The sequence below is a fragment of the Scyliorhinus torazame genome, chromosome 29 (genome assembly GCF_047496885.1).
Source record: "Scyliorhinus torazame isolate Kashiwa2021f chromosome 29, sScyTor2.1, whole genome shotgun sequence".
Taxonomy (NCBI): domain Eukaryota; kingdom Metazoa; phylum Chordata; class Chondrichthyes; order Carcharhiniformes; family Scyliorhinidae; genus Scyliorhinus; species Scyliorhinus torazame.
In genome coordinates, this window is record NC_092735.1 from 24,050,103 (window position 1) to 24,068,864 (window position 18,762).

At 47.6% G+C, this 18,762-nt stretch overlaps 1 protein-coding gene across 4 annotated transcripts in view; it reads left to right on the forward strand.

Moving 5' to 3' along the window:
* LOC140403939 (serine/threonine-protein phosphatase 6 regulatory subunit 3-like) overlaps positions 1 to 18,762 on the forward strand; it is a 186,838-nt gene that overhangs the window by 83,181 nt on the left and 84,895 nt on the right. For all 4 annotated transcript variants that reach the window (XM_072492217.1, XM_072492218.1, XM_072492215.1 and 1 more), the window contains exons 7-15: positions 4,292 to 4,405; positions 6,048 to 6,213; positions 7,298 to 7,450; positions 9,819 to 9,986; positions 10,916 to 10,980; positions 13,053 to 13,168; positions 13,796 to 13,881; positions 14,852 to 14,941; positions 16,105 to 16,202. In XM_072492217.1, coding sequence (XP_072348318.1) covers positions 4,292 to 4,405; positions 6,048 to 6,213; positions 7,298 to 7,450; positions 9,819 to 9,986; positions 10,916 to 10,980; positions 13,053 to 13,168; positions 13,796 to 13,881; positions 14,852 to 14,941; positions 16,105 to 16,202 — 1,056 coding nt within the window. The remainder of the gene's footprint in view (positions 1 to 4,291; positions 4,406 to 6,047; positions 6,214 to 7,297; positions 7,451 to 9,818; positions 9,987 to 10,915; positions 10,981 to 13,052; positions 13,169 to 13,795; positions 13,882 to 14,851; positions 14,942 to 16,104; positions 16,203 to 18,762) is intronic.

Consider the following 18,762-nt stretch of genomic DNA (forward strand, 5'->3'; position numbering starts at 1 on the left):
GCTCCCAGTCCCACCCTTTCCTGCTCTTCCACCTTGGGAAATTCCAGCCGATCCAAGAAGCCCATCATTCTCTCCCTCCCATCCGGGGGTTGAGCTTCATATCATTTTTTATAAAATGTCTTGAACACTCCATTCACTCTCTCCGCTCCCCGCTCCAACTCTCCTTCCTCATCCCTCACTCCCCCTATTTCCCTCGCTGCTCCCCTTTTCCTCAATTGGTGTGCCAGCAACCTGCTCGCCTTCTCCCCATATTCGTACTGTACACCCTGTGCCTTCCTCCATTGTGCCTCTGCAGTGCCTGTAGTCAGCAAGTCAAATTCTACATGTAGCCTTTGCCTTTCCCTGTACAGTCCCTCCTCCGGTGCTTCCGCATATTGTCTGTCCACCCTCAAAAGTTCTTGCAGCAACCGCTCCCGTTCCTTACTCTCCTGCTTCCCTTTATGTGCCCTTATTGATATCAGCTCCCCTCTAACCACCGCCTTCAACGCCTCCCAGACCACTCCCACCTGGACCTCCCCATTATCATTGAGTTCCAAGTACTTTTCAATGCACCCCCTCACCCTTAGACACCCCCCCTCTTCTGCCATTAGTCCCATGTCCATTCTCCAGGGTGGGCGCCCTCCTGTTTCCTCCCCTATCTCCAAGTCCACCCAGTGTGGAGCGTGATCCGAAATGGCTATAGCCGTATACTCCGTTCCCCTCACCTTCGGGATCAATGCCCTACCCAGCACAAAAAAGTCTATTCGCGAGTAGACTTTATGGACATAGGAGAAAAACGAGAACTCCTTACTCCTAGGTCTGCTAAATCTCCACGGGTCTACACCTCCCATCTGCTCCATAAAATCTTTAAGTACCTTGGCTGCTGCCGGCCTCCTTCCAGTCCTGGACTTCGACCTATCCAGCCCTGGTTCCAACACCGTATTAAAATCTCCCCCCATTATCAGCTTTCCCATCTCTAGGTCCGGAATGCGTCCTAGCATCCGCCTCATAAAATTGGCATCATCCCAGTTCGGGGCATATACGTTTACCAAAACCACCGTCTCCCCCTGTAGTTTGCCACTCACCATCACGTATCTGCCCCCGTTATCCGCCACTATAGTCTTTGCCTCGAACATTACCCGCTTCCCCACTAATATAGCCACCCCCCTGTTTTTCGCATCTAGCCCCGAATGGAACACCTGCCCCACCCATCCTTTGCGTAGCCTAACCTGGTCTATCAGTTTCAGGTGCGTTTCCTGTAACATAACCACATCTGCCTTAAGTTTCTTAAGGTGTGCGAGTACCCGTGCCCTCTTTATCGGCCCGTTCAGCCCTCTCACGTTCCACGTGATCAGCCGAGTTGGGGGGCTTTCCCCCCCTTGTCGATTAGCCATCACCTTTTTCCAGCTCCTCACCCGGTTCCCACGCAGCTGTGTCTCCCCCAGGCGGTGCCCCCCCACCCATCCTCTCCCATACCAGCTCCCCCCTCTCCCCAGCAGCAGCAACCCAGTAATTCCCCCCTCCCACCCACCCCGCTAGATCCCCCGCTAGCGTAATTACTCCCCCCATGTTGCTCCCAGAAGTCAGCAAACTCTGGCTGACCTCGGCTTCCCCCCGTGACCTCGGCTCGCACCGTGCGACGCCCCCTCCTTCCTGCTTCTCTATTCCCGCCATGATTATCATAGCGCGGGAACCAAGCCCGCGCTTCTCCCTTGGCCCCGCCCCCAATGGCCAACGCCCCATCTCCTCCACCTCCCCATCTCCCCCCATCACCACCTGTGGGAGAGAGAAAAGTTACCGCATCGCAGGATTAGTACATAAAACCCCTCTTTGCCCCCCACATTCGCCCCACCACTTTGTTCGAACGTTCTTTTTAATAACCCGCTCATTCCAGTTTTTCTTCCACAATAAAAGTCCACGCTTCATCCGCCGTCTCAAAGTAGTGGTGCCTCTCTCGATATGTGACCCACAGTCTTGCCGGTTGCAGCATTCCAAATTTTATCTTCTTTTTATGAAGCACCGCCTTGGCCCGATTAAAGCTCGCCCTCCTTCTCGCCACCTCCGCACTCCAGTCTTGATAAACGCGGATCACCGCGTTCTCCCATTTACTGCTCCGAGTTTTCTTCGCCCATCTAAGGACCATTTCTCTATCCTTAAAACGGAGGAATCTCACCACTATGGCTCTGGGAATTTCTCCTGCTCTCGGTCCTCGCGCCATCACTCGGTATGCTCCCTCCACCTCCAACGGACCCGCCGGGGCCTCCGCTCCCATTAACGAGTGCAGCATCGTGCTCACATATGCCCCGACGTCCGCTCCCTCCACACCTTCAGGAAGACCAAGAATCCTCAGGTTGTTCCTCCTTGCGTTGTTTTCCAGTGCCTCCAACCTTTCCACACATCGTTTCTGATGTGCCTCCTGCGTCTCCGTCTTCACCACCAGGCCCTGTATGTCGTCCTCATTCTCGGCTGCCTTTGCCTTCACGACCCGAAGCTCCCGCTCCTGGGTCTTTTGTTCCTCCTTTAGCCCTTCGATCGCCTGTAGTATCGGGGCCAACAGCTCTTTCTTCATTTCCTTTTTGATCTCTTCCACACAGCATTTCAAGAACTCTTGTTGTTCAGGGCCCCATGTTAAACTGCCACCTTCCGACGCCATCTTGGTTTTTGCTTGCCTTCCTTGCCGCTGTTCTAAAGGATCCACTGCAATCTGGCCACTTCCCTCTCCTTTTTCCATCCGTATCCAGGGGGGATTCCCTTCTGGTTTACCGCACAGTGTTTTTAGCCGTCAAAATTGCCGTTGGGGCTCCTATCAAGAGCCCAAAAGTCCGTTTCACAGGGAGCTGCCGAAATGTGCGACTCAGCTGGTCATCGCCGCACCCGGAAGTCCCCATGGCCAGTGCTAACCACTGCGCCACCGTGCTGCCCCGATGGTGATGCAGTGCCGAGCTACAGTTCCGCTGGCGTCTGCAGTTGTCTACTGCTTAGCTAAGTGTTTAATCTTCTTGTTCAAGTCCCAGCCATCAATGCCAGCAGTCTGCAAAGACTAAAAATTTAACCTGAGACATTTCTGCTCTGGCTTGCTCACTGCTGCACCTGGCAACAGGTTCAACCTCCTGAGTCATTATGATATATTATTCTCCATCTGCTCCCCGCTGCTCTCTCTCCTCTCCGCCCGATCTCTGCCCCCTCTCGCTCTCTGCCCCCTCAATTTTAGTCACTTGGCCGTTTAGGCACTTGAGCCCATTCCGCCATTCAGTGACGCAACACCATATAACTTGTATAATTTACAGTGCAGAAGGAGGCCATTCGACCCCGCAACCCCACTTAACCACTTTGGACACTTAAGGGCAATTAATCATGACCAATCGACCTAACCTGCACGTCTTTGGACTGTGGGAGGAAACCGGAGCACCCGGAGGAAACCCACGCACATACGGGGAGAACGTGCAGACTCCGCACCGACAATGACCCAAGCCGGGAATCGAACCTGGGTCCCTGGAGCTGTGAAGCAACTGTGCTACCGTGCTGCCCTTCAGGGGGAGATTGTGGCATAGTGGTAATGTCACTGGACTAGTAATCCAGGGGTCTGGGCTAACGCTCTGGGGACATGAGTTCAAATCCCACCACGGCAGCGAATGGAATTTAAATTTGATTAATGATTGTTGTACATGCCCATCTGGTTCATTCTTGTCCGATAGGGAAGAAAATTGATCGTCCTTCGCCTGATCTACATGTGACCCACAGCAATGTGGTTGACTCTTGACTGCCCTCCGAAATTGTCTAGCAAGTCACTCGGTTCCAGGGCAACTCGGTTTGGGCAATAAATGCTGGCCCAGCCAGCGATGCCCACATCCTGTGAAAGAATCCTTGTGGGCAGCACGGTAGCATTGTGGATAGCACAATTGCTTCACAGCTCCAGGGTCCCAGGTTCGATTCTGGCTTGGGTCACTGTCTGTGCGGAGTCTGCACATCCTCCCCGTGTGTGCGTGGGTTTCCTCCGGGTTCTCCGGTTTCCTCCCACAGTCCAAAGACGTGCAGGTTAGGTCGATTGGTCATGATTAATTGCCCTTAAGTGTCGTTAGCCAACAAAAATCTATCAGTCTTCATTTTAAAATGGCCATTTGATCTAGCATCAATTGCTGTTTGCTGAATGTGTCCCATGGTTTCACTACCCTTGGCGTGCCACCTATTGAGATTGAGAATTGGGTGCTTGAGGACGTAGCAATAATTTGAAGCAGATTTCTCAGGCTACAACTGGTTTTACAGCCAAGGATGCTTGTTTTCTGATCACAATCTCCGTCTGATCCACTGCCAGGCAGGAGACTATCGAGCAGCTTCTTAACAACATGTTTGAGGCCGAGAAGGACGAGTCAGTGATTGTTAACGGGATCCAGGTACTGCTGACGCTGTTGGAAACGCGCAGGCCCCGGTAAGTGAGTGGAAAAACGGTGACTTGCCGCTCTGAAGTCAGCATCTTCACTGCTTCCAGGCTCTTTTACTAGGCAGCAAATTGCATTATATGCAAAAATGCGGGGAATGCTACAGTGTGCTAAATCATTGACCAAAAGCTGCCCTTAAGCACAAAGTTATAAGATTTGACTGCAGCAGATTTTTTTGTTTATTTTTTCTGTGCGCTTATGCAGTCAGGCGGAAGAGTTTTGGTTGAGTTCTCCTTTCCCTAAACTGGGTGGAAAATAGAAACCGTCTACACCACCGACATTGGCTTGACTGAAACGACTGGTAACTGGTTAACTCAGATTCTTTTTTTCTTAAAATTTAGAGTCCCAATTCTTTTTTTTTTTCCAATTAAAGGGCAATTTAGCATGGTCAATCCACCGACCCTGCACAACGCCGCCGTGCCGTCCTACTCCGCGATTCTAAATCAGCTGTCGGACCACTTGGTCTGCATGGCTATGGATTTACAGGACGTCCTCGATGTCTTTGCAGGGCATCCTGCCTTGACTTGCAATGATGTCGAAATATTTTGCGTAAAATCACAAATTTGGACAACTTTCTCTCTTCTCTTCCTCCACCCCCCCCCCCAATCTTCACAGTGAAAACTCTCCAAGTACTTCCCATTCAGTGAGCTACTTGTCAAAGTGAAGCGACGGTTGTTATGTCAACAAGCTAAATGCCTGTTTCTCCATTAGTGCCATGTAATCTTCTATACCCAACAGAAATAGAATTTGAATTAGCATCTGTTTATCTATCCCGATAAGGAGGGTAATGACCTGTAGCGAGATATTGAAATCACCCTTGCTCTGGCAATTTACCTGACTCAACATCTTATCGGTATCCTCATTAGAGGTAAATCAACGCAGCCTCCATCATCCTGTTGTAAAGGTTTTGGTTGACTTTTCACAAAAGGTCCAGTGCAAAGTGTTAAAGGGTGTAGATCTGATTGCGCCCAGATTGCATGCTGGGTCTCTGTTCTCAGTCACGTTGCTACTGTAGAGATATTGGGTATTCCCCATAGGAAATCAGGGTGAGGAAAGCCGTGTCGGCAGCTTTTAGGAGCCCACTTCCTAATGGAGCAGAGGGAGAGGACTTGGGAGCAGGTTGGCTCAGGGAGGCGCAAGGCTCAGGTAGTCTCTCACTCGTGCAGTGTGAACGTTTAAGCAGCCTGCATTTCCCCTGTGATGCAGCCATTAGAGTCTATTCACCCCTCTAGCCTGCCCTGCCATTCATTGAGATCACAGCTGATCTGCATCCTGTCGACCTGCCTTTATACCATATCCCTTAAAGCTCCCGGTGAGCAAAAATCTTAACGATCACAGATTTATTAGCCGTTGAAAATTAACTGGTACCAACCATGGAGCAGAATTACCATGTCTAGACAGCGTAACCACTGGGTTTGGTTCAAAACCGGTTGAATGCTCACCCAGTTGCCCAAACAGATTTCAATTCTGCCTCTTAACGGTTGTCTGAAAACAAAGTTCAGTTCTCTCGGGGTTTCATTCGCATTCTCGGTTTGACAGTTTTTCAAGACTCAACCAAGAATGCTGCTTGGTAAATTGTCACAGCTAATGATGCCACTTGTTCACCTAGATTTTTTTTTTCATTTTGTGTAGGACTGACCTGGGTGGCATGGGTGGACTTTTCTGTAACCTTGACGGCCAGCTGGATCTCTGCCCCCCTGGAATGGACCATGCTTGTAGCCAGGTCAGCGCAGGAACGCTACTTGCCATCAAATTAAGACTGCGGGATTTCCACCAGCTCCTCCTTGATCCACCAAAGGCAAGTCTGACACAAAGTTCCTTTTATTACCTGCAGAGGTTGGGGATGCGGAGGCGCAGGTGTAATGTCACTTGACTAGTAATCCAGAGACCCAGGCTGATACCCCGGGCAACGAGGGTTCAAACCCCACCATAGAAACTGGTGAAATGTTAAATCTCAAACCGAAAGCTAGTAATGGTGACCACACTTAACTATCAGTGATCGTTGTCAAAACCCATCCGAATGTCCACCCTTAATTGCCCTTGAACTGTGGCTTGTGGGGCCATTTCAGAGGGCACACTGCTGTGTGCCTAAAGTCACATGCAGGCCAGATCAGGTAAGGATGGCAGATTTCCTTCCTTAAAGGACATTGGTGAACCAGGTGGGTTTTGCCAGTAACGCCCACATCCCCTGAAAGAGTAAATTTTTAAATAAGGGTTTGGAAAACGTGTATGAGATTTTACTGACGTGTCTGCTTCAAAATAAAACTGTGGATTGTGGAAAAGCTTCATTCAAATGTTGGAGTAGCACAGCAAGGCATTCAGCACTCGATCGAGGAAACGCACATCCATCATTTCAGATCCGATGGGACTTCTCAACTCTATTTATATCCATGAGAGTGGCTTACAGATTCGGATTTAATTGAGGGTTTCAGATAGCCTATACCTTAAAAATAATGGATCACTGAGAGTGAATTATAGGCTGGAAACAAATTAAAGGGTTAAGCCAGTTACACAGCATCGAAATGAGGAGATTCCCTTGATGTGTGAATCTTTTGACTGGAGCTGCAGCACTCTGCTTGGAGAATTTCAGTGAGCATATTCGACATTGATAGATTGGTGCACACTGAGCGGATGGGACAAGGCAAGCGGAGATGATGTGAAAACTCAGCCATGCTCTTATTGAAAGGCAAGCAGGTTTGGGGGCCAGAGCACCTACTCTTGCTTCTCGTGCTGGCATCCCAATCAGGCGGTTTCACTAACCAGCATCTCGCAATTGTTGCCAGACTCAAGGTTATCTACAGTTGAAGCTGACGCACGTCGTATTTTGAGACTTTGCCTCTTACCCCTCCAGTTTTCATTTTGTTTGTTTTCCCTTCCTGTAGAAGAGTAAAATGGTGACTACCTGGGGCACCCTGGACCCGCCACTGGGAAACACTCGGGTTCATGTGGTCAAGCTCATCACTAGCGTCTTGCAAGTGAACAACAGCGACGTAAATCAGGAGTTGATGGCGTTAAACACACTGGACGTTCTTCTGGTGAGTGTAGGGTTGGTGGGGAGCTGCCCTGTACCTACCAAGGAAGGCGATAAAATGGGTTTAATAATCTTTATTGTCACAAGTAGGCTTACATTAACACTGCAATGAAGTTACTGTGAAAAGTCCCTAGTCGCCACATTTTGGCGCCTGTTCGGGTACACAGAGGGAGAATTCAGAATGTCCAATTCACCTAACAGCACGTCTTTTGGGACTTGAGAGGAAACCCACACAGAACAGGGAGAATGTGCAGACTCCGCACACTGACCCAAGGCAGAAATCGAACATGAAATCCTGGTGCTGTGAAGCCATAGTACTAACCAGCTGACCAGACAGCCCTGTAATAAGGAAAATTGGTTGCACTGCCTGAAAGGGTGGCAGGAATAAAACCTGTTAACTTTTTTAAAAAAAAGAGGTGACTAAATACCTGAAGGGAAACAAGCTGAGGACTGGGACTAAGAACCAACACAGGCTCGATGAGTCAATTGTGCTCCTGCTGTGCGCTATAATTTTGTAATAACTGATCATCTTATTCAAAAAGGGATGGAGACCAAAAACTACAGGTCTGTTAGCTTAATATTGTCGTAGGGAAAAAGTTAGTAGTTATTATTAAAGACGTTATAGCAGGGTACTTGGAAAAATTCATGGTGGAGTCAACATGGTTTTGTGAAAGCGAAATTATGTTTAACCAACTTATTGAAGTTCTTTGAAGAAGTAACGTGTTGTGGATAAAGGGGAACCAGTGGATGTACTGAACTTAGATTTTCAGAAGGCTTTTGAATAGGTGCCACACCAAAGGTCATTGCGGAAAATAAAAGCTCAAGGCGTAAGGGATACTATATTGGCACGGATAGAAGATTAGACAGCTAACAGAAAACAGTGACACAAAGATAGGTAGGAAAGTAAGTTGTGAAGAAGACATAAGGCGGTTACAAATGGAAATAAGTTTGGTGAGTGGACAAAGATCTGCAAATGGGGTATAATGTGGACAAATGTGAAATTGTCCATTTTGGCAGGAAGAATGAGAAAAAGAAGCATATTGTTTAAATGATTGCAGAGCTCTGAGATAGGGATCTAGGTATGCTTGTGCATGAATTGCAAAAGGTTAGTATGCAGGTACAGCAAGTAATTGGGAAAGCTAATAGAATGTTATTGTTTATCACGAGGGGCATTGAATACAAAAGTAGGGAGGTTGTACTTCAGTTACACAGGTCAATGGTGAGACCACAGATGTAGTACTGTGTACATTATTGGTCTCCATATTTAAGGAAGGGTGTAAATGCATTGGAAGCAGTTCGGAGAAGGTTTACTAGATCAATACCTGGATTGGGCGGCTTTTTTATGAGGAAAGATTGGACAGCATAGGCTTGTATCTGCTGGAGTTTAGCGGAGTGAGAGGTGACTTGATTGAAGAGTATAAGATCAAGGTAGATGTGGAAAGAATGTTTACTCTTGTGGGAGAATCTAGAACTCGGGGTCACTGTTTAAAAATATGTGGTTGCCCATTGAAGACAGAGATGAGGAGAATTTTCTTCTGAGGCCATGAGTCTTTGAATCTTGTCCTCAAAGGGCAGTGGAAGCAGAGTCTTTGAATATCTTTAAGATAGAGCTAGACAGATTCTTGATGAGCAATGGGCTGAGAATGATATAGGGGTAGACGGGAATGTGGAGTTACAATCTGATCAGCCATGACCTTATTGAATGGGGGAGCAAGCTCGAGGGGCCAAGTGGCCTACTCCTAATTCTTAATGTGTCGGTTTCTGTAAACTGTTTGTTACAGACACTATATAGTGTATTATAACAATATAGTGGAGCTCCCCTAACAGCTTACTAGGTAAGGGTATTGGCCAAACACTTAAGCCAAGTGTAGCGGAAGGCTTCATGTTGATTCCCAGCCTGTGTTGCAAATTAATGTTAACTGTCCTGCACTTGGTTTATTATAGTTGGTCTCTAGACTTTGGGCAGGGGACAGAGGAGGACAACCAGATTCCCAGTCCTTGGCGCTACTCATCGAACCCCATAGGAAAACTGCACCTGTGGTCTGGGGCCAGCCTTGATGTGCTCCGTATCGGAATAGTTTGCCTAGACTCATTTGAGAAGAGTGGCTGTGGGACCACTTCCCAACAAAAAAGGCATTGTCTTCGCAAGAATGAGAAAAGGAACATCGATCATATCTCGAGTAACAGGAGAAAGATGTTGGGGGGTTGGGGTGCATGCTGTGTACGTTTTGTTGTAAATCTTTTTGCCCCCTCATGTAATAGCAGCTGATCGTGGTGGCGATATTGTCCAAAGATTGACTGGTCTGTTGTCTCCATGTGTTTCCTGATCATTCCGCGCTAATGCCCTCTTTTTAATGGATCTGCTTCACCAGGATCTCTACTTCAAGTATGTATGGAATAACTTCCTCCACTTGCAAGTGGAGCTGTGTATTAGCACGGCACTGGCAAACCCGCCCGCAGAAGATTGCACTGAAACCAATGTGGAAAATCACACCGAAAACAGCACTGAGTCCGTCCGAGAGAATCCACTCATCAAACACGTAAGTAAACCCACTTTCTTTTTTTAAGGATGCATTAAGGGAACCTGACCCCGTGGGGTCGACACTGGCATTCCATCTCCTACGGCTTGTATTCAAATCCAGCTCGGGCTGAATGGGATGAAAGCTTCCTTTTCATGCTGCCTGTAAAAAGCCCCAATGTAAAATGGTCTTTTTGAGTTATCAGTTTAACTAACCTAGGACGGCATATAAATAGAGCAGAAAACTAGGATGTGCAAGTGAATCGGCCTTTTGCAAAATTTTTTTGTTCATTCATACAGGATGTGGCCATTGGTGACAAGGCCAGCATTTATCGCCCACCCCGTATTGCCCCCCGAGGTGATCCGTTGCGGTCGGTGTGCTGAAGTTATGAGGCTAGAGTCAGGAAAGCAGTGTATTTGTAGGATTTGAGGCTGGTGGTGGAGAGGTGGGGAGTGGTGAGGCCATGGAGGAATTGTGATATATGGAATGATTTTAATATTGAGGTGTCGCTGGTCCAGGAAAGTCTGGAAGCCAGGGATAATGGGTGGAAGTTTTCAGTAGCAGGTGGGCTGAGGCAGGGGCTGAGACAGCTGGTGTTGTGAAGGTGAAAGTGAAGCTGTGGCGGTGAGGATATGGGACAGTAGCTCAATTATGGGTCTAGTGAGATGCTGAGGTTGCAATACTTTGGTTTAAACTGAGCTGGTGGCCTGGGAGAGGGATGGAACTGATGGTAAACTGTTTTTGTGGCGGGCCCATCAGAGGCGATGGTTCCAGTCTGCCCAAAGTTTAATTTGAGTGAATTGCAGCTCGTGCTGGACTGGTTGTTGAGCAAATAGGCTGACAACACAGAAGCATCAGAGGGCTTGTGAGATATAGTGGTGGAACAATGCTGGGGTATTGTTGGCGTACATGTGGGACCTGAAATGTTCTTGTGTTCTTGTTCCTATCAGCTGTTCCAGAAGTGCAGGTTGCTGCATCGAGTGGTGTCGGCCTGGGAAGAAAATGAAAAAGTGCAGTAAGTATTCAGGAAAATGGAGGGGTGTGCAAGCTGTGGCGATGAAAGGAACAGCAAAAATGTCAATGAATATGCGAGGATCAGCATGGGATCATCTTCCTCGACCAGCAATTGCCTGAGGAAATCTTGGCTCAAGACGAAGCTTCCATTGAATCCTTATAGTGCAGAAGGAAGCCATTCGGCCCATCGAATGAAACCCGCTGAAAGGAGCACTCTACCTAGACCCACTCCCCCACCCTACCCCTGTAACCCCGTGCATTGATCATGGCCAATCCACCAACCTGCACACCTTTGAACTATGGGAGGAAACCCAAACAGACATGGGGAGAACATGCAAACTCCACACAGGCAATCACCGAATGCTGGAATCGAACCCGGGTCCCTGGTGTTGTGAGGGAGCAGTGCTAACCATTGTGCTTGTCGCACTCTCTCTTGCCTCTGTCACACATTTACCTTCTGGAACACTGCTGTACCTCAGCCAGAACAGTGATCGATGGCAACACTGTAGGCATTGTACCCTCTTTAGTTCAGGTGTTTGGAGGAGCCTTGACCAGGAAAGTCATCCATTGCTGGACACTCAAACCTTTTTGTGACCTTACATTTCATAGAATTTACAGTGCAGAAGGAGGCCATTCGGCCCATCGAGTCTGCACCGGCTCTTGGAAAGAGCACCCCACCCAAGTCCGCACCTCCACCCTATCCCCATAACCCAGTAACCCCACCCAGCACTACGGGCAATTTTGAACACTAAGGGCAATTTAGCTTGGCCAATCCACCTAACCTGCACATCTTTGGACTGTGGGAGGAAACCGGAGCACCCGGAGGAAACCCACGCAGACACGGGGAGAAGGTGCAGACTCCGCACAGACAGTGACCCAGCGGGGAATCGAACCTGGGACCCTGGAGCTGTGAAGCAATTGTGCTAACCACCATGCTACCGTGCTGTCCTCTCGGTTGTCTCCCTGTGGCGAGCCCTTGGAGTGATTGCTTTATCTAAAGGAGTATATATCCCTCTCCCTAAGTGAACAAGTGTGGGGGGGTGGGCTGCTGGAGGAGAGATATTAGTGACTTGTTTCTAAAGATGTTAAATCAAGTAACCATGAGTGAAGATGCTAATTCTCCAATGAAAGATATAATTAATTGCTTTTACACCTGTTTTGTGAGGAAAGCTAAAAATAGATGCTCTAAGAAACATCCATTACATTCAGTCCCCCCACAGTGTGCAGATGGAATCGCACTTAACCGAAGCAGATCTAGAAAAGACCGTTTGGGTCCCTGTTTCATTGGGTGAATCGGAAAGCAGTGACTGTTATTTTGAGTCCTGCGATAGATGGAAAGGCAGCTCCAGTCTGAATTTCCACAATCCGTCTGTCCATTCCGGATTCTGTCATTATTTCCCTGTAGTCTCTCTCCATTCAATCATATAGCATGGGAGGGGACCTGCTCCTGCCCTTTCAAACAGTGCACTCCGGATCATCCTGTCCTTTAGAACATTGTGACAGAGATCGAGAGTGGAGTCTTATGCTGCTTTACTCTTCCCTAGTCCAGGGATGGTGAGAGCAATTGGGGTACTCCAGCTACTGGCCATGCTGCGATCAGCTACCTCGGTATAGATGGAACTGGGACTTCTTACTCTGTATGGTTTGACTCTCCACCAGTGCCTTGCTTGTTTGTCATGGGAGGAACTGAGAATTTTTGTTGCTTAATATAAGGGTGGTTAGGAAGTCACTTTTTCCATTAGTAGAGGGGCCAATAATTAAGGGACATAGATTTAAGGTAAGAGGTAGAAGGCTAAGAGGGGAGTTGAGGTGGTGGGAGTCTGGAATTCGCTGGTGGTTGAGTCACAAACACTCGCCACATTTAAGAAGTGCTTAGATATTCGCTTGTGCTGCCATAGCCTTCAGGGCTATTGGCCAAGCACTGGAAAATGGGACTTTTGTAGTCCTATCTTTGTTGACCGGCCTGGACACAATGAGCTGAATGGCCTCCTGTGCTGTAAAATTCCACAAATCTATAAGTGTTCATGACTTGAGAGTGTGGCTTACTTCAGTGTTGCTTTTTATCTCATTTAGGTCAGAAGGTGGCAAGCGGAAAGGCTACATGGGTCATTTAACGAGGATAGCAAATGCGATGGCACAGAATTCGGAAAATGGTCCTAACCACACTTCGATAGCACAGATGATCAAAGGTAATTTGGTACTTAGCCAGAAGAATGTAAAAGATAAAGACTTGCCATTAATATCAGACTGGTTTCGCCGAGGTGAATTCAGACCGGCTCTGTTCAAAAATATCTTATCTCAGCAGTGCTGGGGGTTTGGAATGGAATTGGCTGCTTTAATTATAAAATAGGGATTGATCAGTGAAGAAAACTATTCCCATTGTCTTCCCAATTCTTAAAGTGTCCGTTTTGCTGGAGATGTCAGGTAGTGTTCCTGATGGATGGCAAGACCACTAGCTGCATATTTGAGCATTGAATGTCGGTCCACGTGGCTGAAGCTGGCATTGTGGGTGGTAGCAATCTTGGAAACTGACAGAAGGTGCAAATTGCTCATGGTGATCAGGAGGTTAAATATCAGGTTACGCAAGAACGCCGTCGGGAGCAAGGAGGACATTTAGGGATGAATTTCCTTCGTTCAAAGGGTGACCAACTTGCAGATCGTGAACAAAAAAGGCTTATGAATGGGTGATGAGTTTCTTAAAAGAGAGGTATCTCAAAGAGAAGTTGAACTGTGTGTGTGTTGCCCTGACCCTGAAGATTGTTGTGACAGCTAACGGTGTGCAGAATGTACAAAATTGATGTTTGCCTTTGTTTCAGAACTATCGGACGAAGAAAGGGAGCGATGGGACAAGTTTGTCCTGGGATCACTCTCTGAAATGAACAAGAAAAACACCGTTGACTTGGTAAGTTTACATTGCGACTGGGAGCCACTGGCCAGCATCCAAGCATTGCAGCCACAATTGCCTGAAGATCATCTTATGTTTCAGCTTCCCTCGAGGCACCTTAATGTCCCACAAGTGTTGCCAGCTTTCTGCCCAACTTGCCAGCTTGCTGGAACAGAGTTCCAGAGGCACTGGCGATCTTCCACTACCTCACACCCCCCTGTTAATGTGTGAAGCCAGACAAGTGTCCCACGGGGAGAATTGCAGGCAAGCCTAATTGTGCGTGCAGATGTGCACCTTCCAGCTAGATCACTGGATTGCATCCAAGAGCAGGAACTCTACCCAATTCTACTTTTAGAGTTCCTGTTGGCCAAAAGTAAATTGTAGGCTGATATTAAACGCATAGAGATTAGCTTTGACCTGTTTTCAGGACTGAAATAGAGAGCATTGCACCTGAAGCGCAGCTGAAATTAGAGCTTGGACACGATCAGCACCAGAGCCAGCAAGCTGCACGTGCCAAGTGGGTGTCCAGAGACTGCCCACTAGACTGATGAGGAAGGTGTGCCAGCTCCTCTTCGGGCAGCAGGCCTGAGGAAAGTTGAGGGAGGGGACCGATAGCGGACTCTTAGTCCTTGGGATTCTGCACACTACCCACCATATTAAACTGCCGAGGTGCCAAGAGATTTCCGTGCCTGCCTTTTTTTTTTCAGCCCGTCTTTACTATTTTTGATCATCCATTTAAGAGGTGGTAGCGTCCCCTCCAACGTTGTCAGCATTTCCTTCTCGTTGTTGCTTCCCGTGGTTAGAGTGTCCTTCGCTCTGACATTGGCATTTGCTTCAGGCATTCCCTGCCTTTGGAAGCCCAATGCTGTGAGTCATAGCCTGATAGGCTATCTAATAAGCTAATATTATTGGGAGGTGTTTTGATATTGTGCTGAAAGCCTTGCTATATTTGTTTTACAATAAGCAATGTTTGACATTTGTGGCTCAGGTAAACATGCGGAACCTGCACTCCTCGAGTGATGATGATGAGAATGACCTGAAGGAGTTCAGTTTCCCACAGGAGGCTGTTCTACAGCAGGTATGAACTGGAGGCAACACAAACACAGTTGACTGAAAATACTGCATTATCTCTTTTCTCTCTCTCCCCTACCCCACCCTCCTCATGGCTTTTTACTCCCTCGCACCTTTCTTCCAAGGCACAAAGGGGGGGGGGCAGTAATCATCATATAATGAGCCTAATCTCTGGTTGGGTGAATTACTATCTGCGGAGTCTGCACGTGCCTGCGTGGGTTTTCTCCGGGTGCTCCGGTTTCCCTCCCACAGTCCAAAGATGTGCAGGTTAGGTGGATTGGCCACGCAAAATTGCCCTTGGCGTTCAAAAAAAGGTTACTGGGTTACGGGGATGGGGCGGAGGTGTGGGCTTGATTTGGTGCTCTTTTCACGGGATGGTGCAGACTCAATGGGCCGAATGGCCTCCTTCTTCACTAAATTCTATGGTTGTTGGCTGAACAGGTTTCCTTGGATTCTGTTCAGTCTCTATGATTGTTCCATTAATGAGATGCAATGAAGGGACTAGGTGGTGTCACTATTCAGCTTGATGCTCTGTGTTCCCGATGTGGGGGAGTCCAGAACTGGGGCCAGAGTTTGAGAATAAGGGTTGCCTTTTAGGACTGAGGTGAGGAGAAATTTCTTCACCCAGAGAGTGGTGAACCTGTGAAATTCCCTACCACAGAATGTAGTTGAGGCCAAAACGTAGTGTGATTTCAAGAAGGAATTAGATAGAGGCCTTGGGGCTAAATGGAACAAGGGATATGGGAGGGAAGGAGGGATCAAGGTATTGAACTTGATGATCATAATGAATGGCGGAGCAGGGCTGAATGGCCTCCTGCTTTATTTTCTACGTTTCTACAAGACAGGACAGGTGGTAGGACTACTGACTCAATTAGGATGAGGAAAATGCTGCGGATGCTGGAATCTGAAACAAGACCAGAGGAGGTTGGAAAAAGCTGCCAGGCCTGATGCGTTTTCCCAGCATCCTCTGTTCTTGACTCAATGGCCTTGTAATAATTTCCGTACAAAGTGACAAAAACCACAGGATTTACCATTGCTTGCCTCTACTGTGTTGTTTGGTGGGTCTAGGATTGCTTCTGCACTTTTGATCTTCATGCGGTGCCTGTGACTGCCTCTTGCTCACTGTCCTGATTGACGGACGTGTCACCGTCGGTGGTTTTTATGTTTCAGGCTTTCTCCGACTATCAGATTCAACAGATGACTTCCACCTTCATCGACCAGTTTGGCTTCAATGATGAGGAGTTTGCCGAGCAGGAGGAAAGTGTGAAGTGAGTTCTGAGTTCTGTTCACTGGTGGTGCGACTGGTTTTCACAAGAGAGAAACCCGGTTTTAGAATTGGGCAAATCACAGCAGGAAAGGGTTTCATGCAGGCACTTGCGCACAGAAAATTGTTAGACAAAGCAGGTTGGAAACCGAGACTTTCAAGTGGCCAGGTAGGGAAGAAAGGCAGGTAAGGTGATACCTAGCAGCCAGTTGCAGAGGTTGTTTACAGGTTACTTCAATCTTGAAGTGGTAGTGAGGAGAGTGGGCGGTTAAATAACATATTAAGGATAGTCCATGTAAGTGACTGACTGGAATCTTGAGAAATGTCGACAGTGTTTGTTTTCTTTGAGGTGTTATTTTCATCATTTTCTCCCTGTAATCTGCAAATGCTAACTCATGCTTGCAGTGGCTTTGAAGCAATTAAGCATGTACAAACCTTATGTCTACGGTACTTTATTTCATCACAGTGCAAAGGTGCAAATCCATCAGCATCGGGGCCACAAAATGTTGCAGAACCCTTTCCAGTGCCAATGGTCTGCACTCCAAATGGGAATAAATATTGCCTTTTATTCACCCTTCTGTTGCACACCCAAGTACAGGCATGCTCGAGTGCAGAAGACACCAATTCCGATGATTGCCAGGATGGGACGTTTTACTTACGAGGCTTGAGAGGAACTGGAGCCTTTTTAAAAAATATATAACTTTTGTTACAATCCCAGCTGATAACAACTGGACAGTCAGGTTCCAGAATGGAACCCTGGCTCAACAGACCATAACTTTTACTTTTTGTTCAGAGCTGTGGGTGAACAGAGTCGCAGGGCTGCCAACTAACTAATAAAACATTTGTTAAACAAGAGAAGATGAACTATAACGCACTACTCATTCCCCCCCACCTATATCATTGCCGATGTACACAGATTTGTAAGGGTAACCCAAGTTAGAAAAGGGATATATCCTCAGCAAGTACACAGTAAACCAATAATCCAACCGTGGTCAGATCCAACTAACTGAAACCAAGGGTCGAAACAAATTCTGGGGATTTCTCTTCCAGTCCCCCACTATACTTGTCACACTGTGAACCAACTGGTCTGACTTCCACACTAATGTTGCCAGGCACCACTCTCAAAAAAACACACACTGTAGAATCTTCTCCCAAACAATGCTTTCCCTTGGATGCCTGCACCAAGGATCCACTTCCAGGACGACAGTCTCTCCTTTCAGTATTCCTGTGCCATGGATTGCCAAGTGCATTCAATATTCCGCACAATCTCTCGGGTACCCACACGTGCCAACAGAACGCGCCTGCTTCATGGGCTGTATTTGGATGTCACTAAACTTTTGAATTACCACTGATGTCCAGCTTCTCACTTTAAATTTGGTTCTTGCAGCTGTCTCTTTAACTTGAGCACTTTCTCTGCTTTTTACTTTAACTTCACTAATGGGTCCTTGTTCAACTTGTTCTTTTGTCTTCCTGAGGCATTATTTTTGTCTTAATACCCTGGTTTCTGGACTTCGTTTTGTTCTTTTTAAGAAGTCTGCTTTTTCCCCAGCTCCCTAATCCCTTACAGCTCCTTCTTGGCCCATCTTAAAACCAAATTCAAAAGCTCCTTCTGAGGACCCAAGTTCGACCCCGGCCCCGGGTCACCATCTGTGTGGAGTTTGCATATTCGGCCCGTGTCGGCGTGGATCTCACCCCCACAACCCAAAGATGTGCAGGATAGGTGGATTGGCCTTGCTAATTGCCCCTTAATTGGGAAAAAAACATTAAAAATATATATATATATTTTATTAAAGTTTTTCGATCAAACAGAGTTTTCCATTTTTACAACTTTGTAACAAAATGTACATTGACCGTTATTTAAATAATATATTAACTAACAGCAAGTGCCGAAAACAAAGAAACAAGAGAAAAAAAAGAAATAGTAACACTGAAAAAATAAATATAACCAACTAGCATGTAACAAAACAAAAACCCCCAAAAACTCAAATGCACCCCCCCCCCCCCCCCCCCCCCCCCCCGGTTGCTGCTGCTGTCTTTCCTGTTTTCCCTTATCGCTCTGCGAGATAGTCGAGGAACGGTTGCCACCGCCTGGTGAACCCCTGAGCCGAACCTCTTAGTGCGTACTTTATTCGCTCCAATTTTATGAACCCTGCCATGTCATTTATCCAGGCCTCCACGCCCGGGGGTTTAGCTTCTTTCCACATAAGTAGAATCCTTCGCCGGGCTACTAGGGACGCAAAGGCCAAAACATCGGCCTCTCTCGCCTCCTGCACTCCCGGCTCTTCTGCAACCCCAAATATAGCCAACCCCCAGCTTGGTTCGACCCGGACCCCCACCACCTTTGAAATCACTCTTGCCACACCCACCCAGAACCCATGCAATACCGGACATGACCAGAACATGTGAGTGTGGTTCGCCGGGCTTCCCGCGCACCTCCCACACCTATCCTCCACTCCAAAAAATTTACTCAGCCTTGCTCCCGTCATATGCGCCCTGTATAGAACCTTGAATTGGATCAGGCTGAGCCTGGCACACGAGGACGAGGAATTTACCCTACTTAGGGC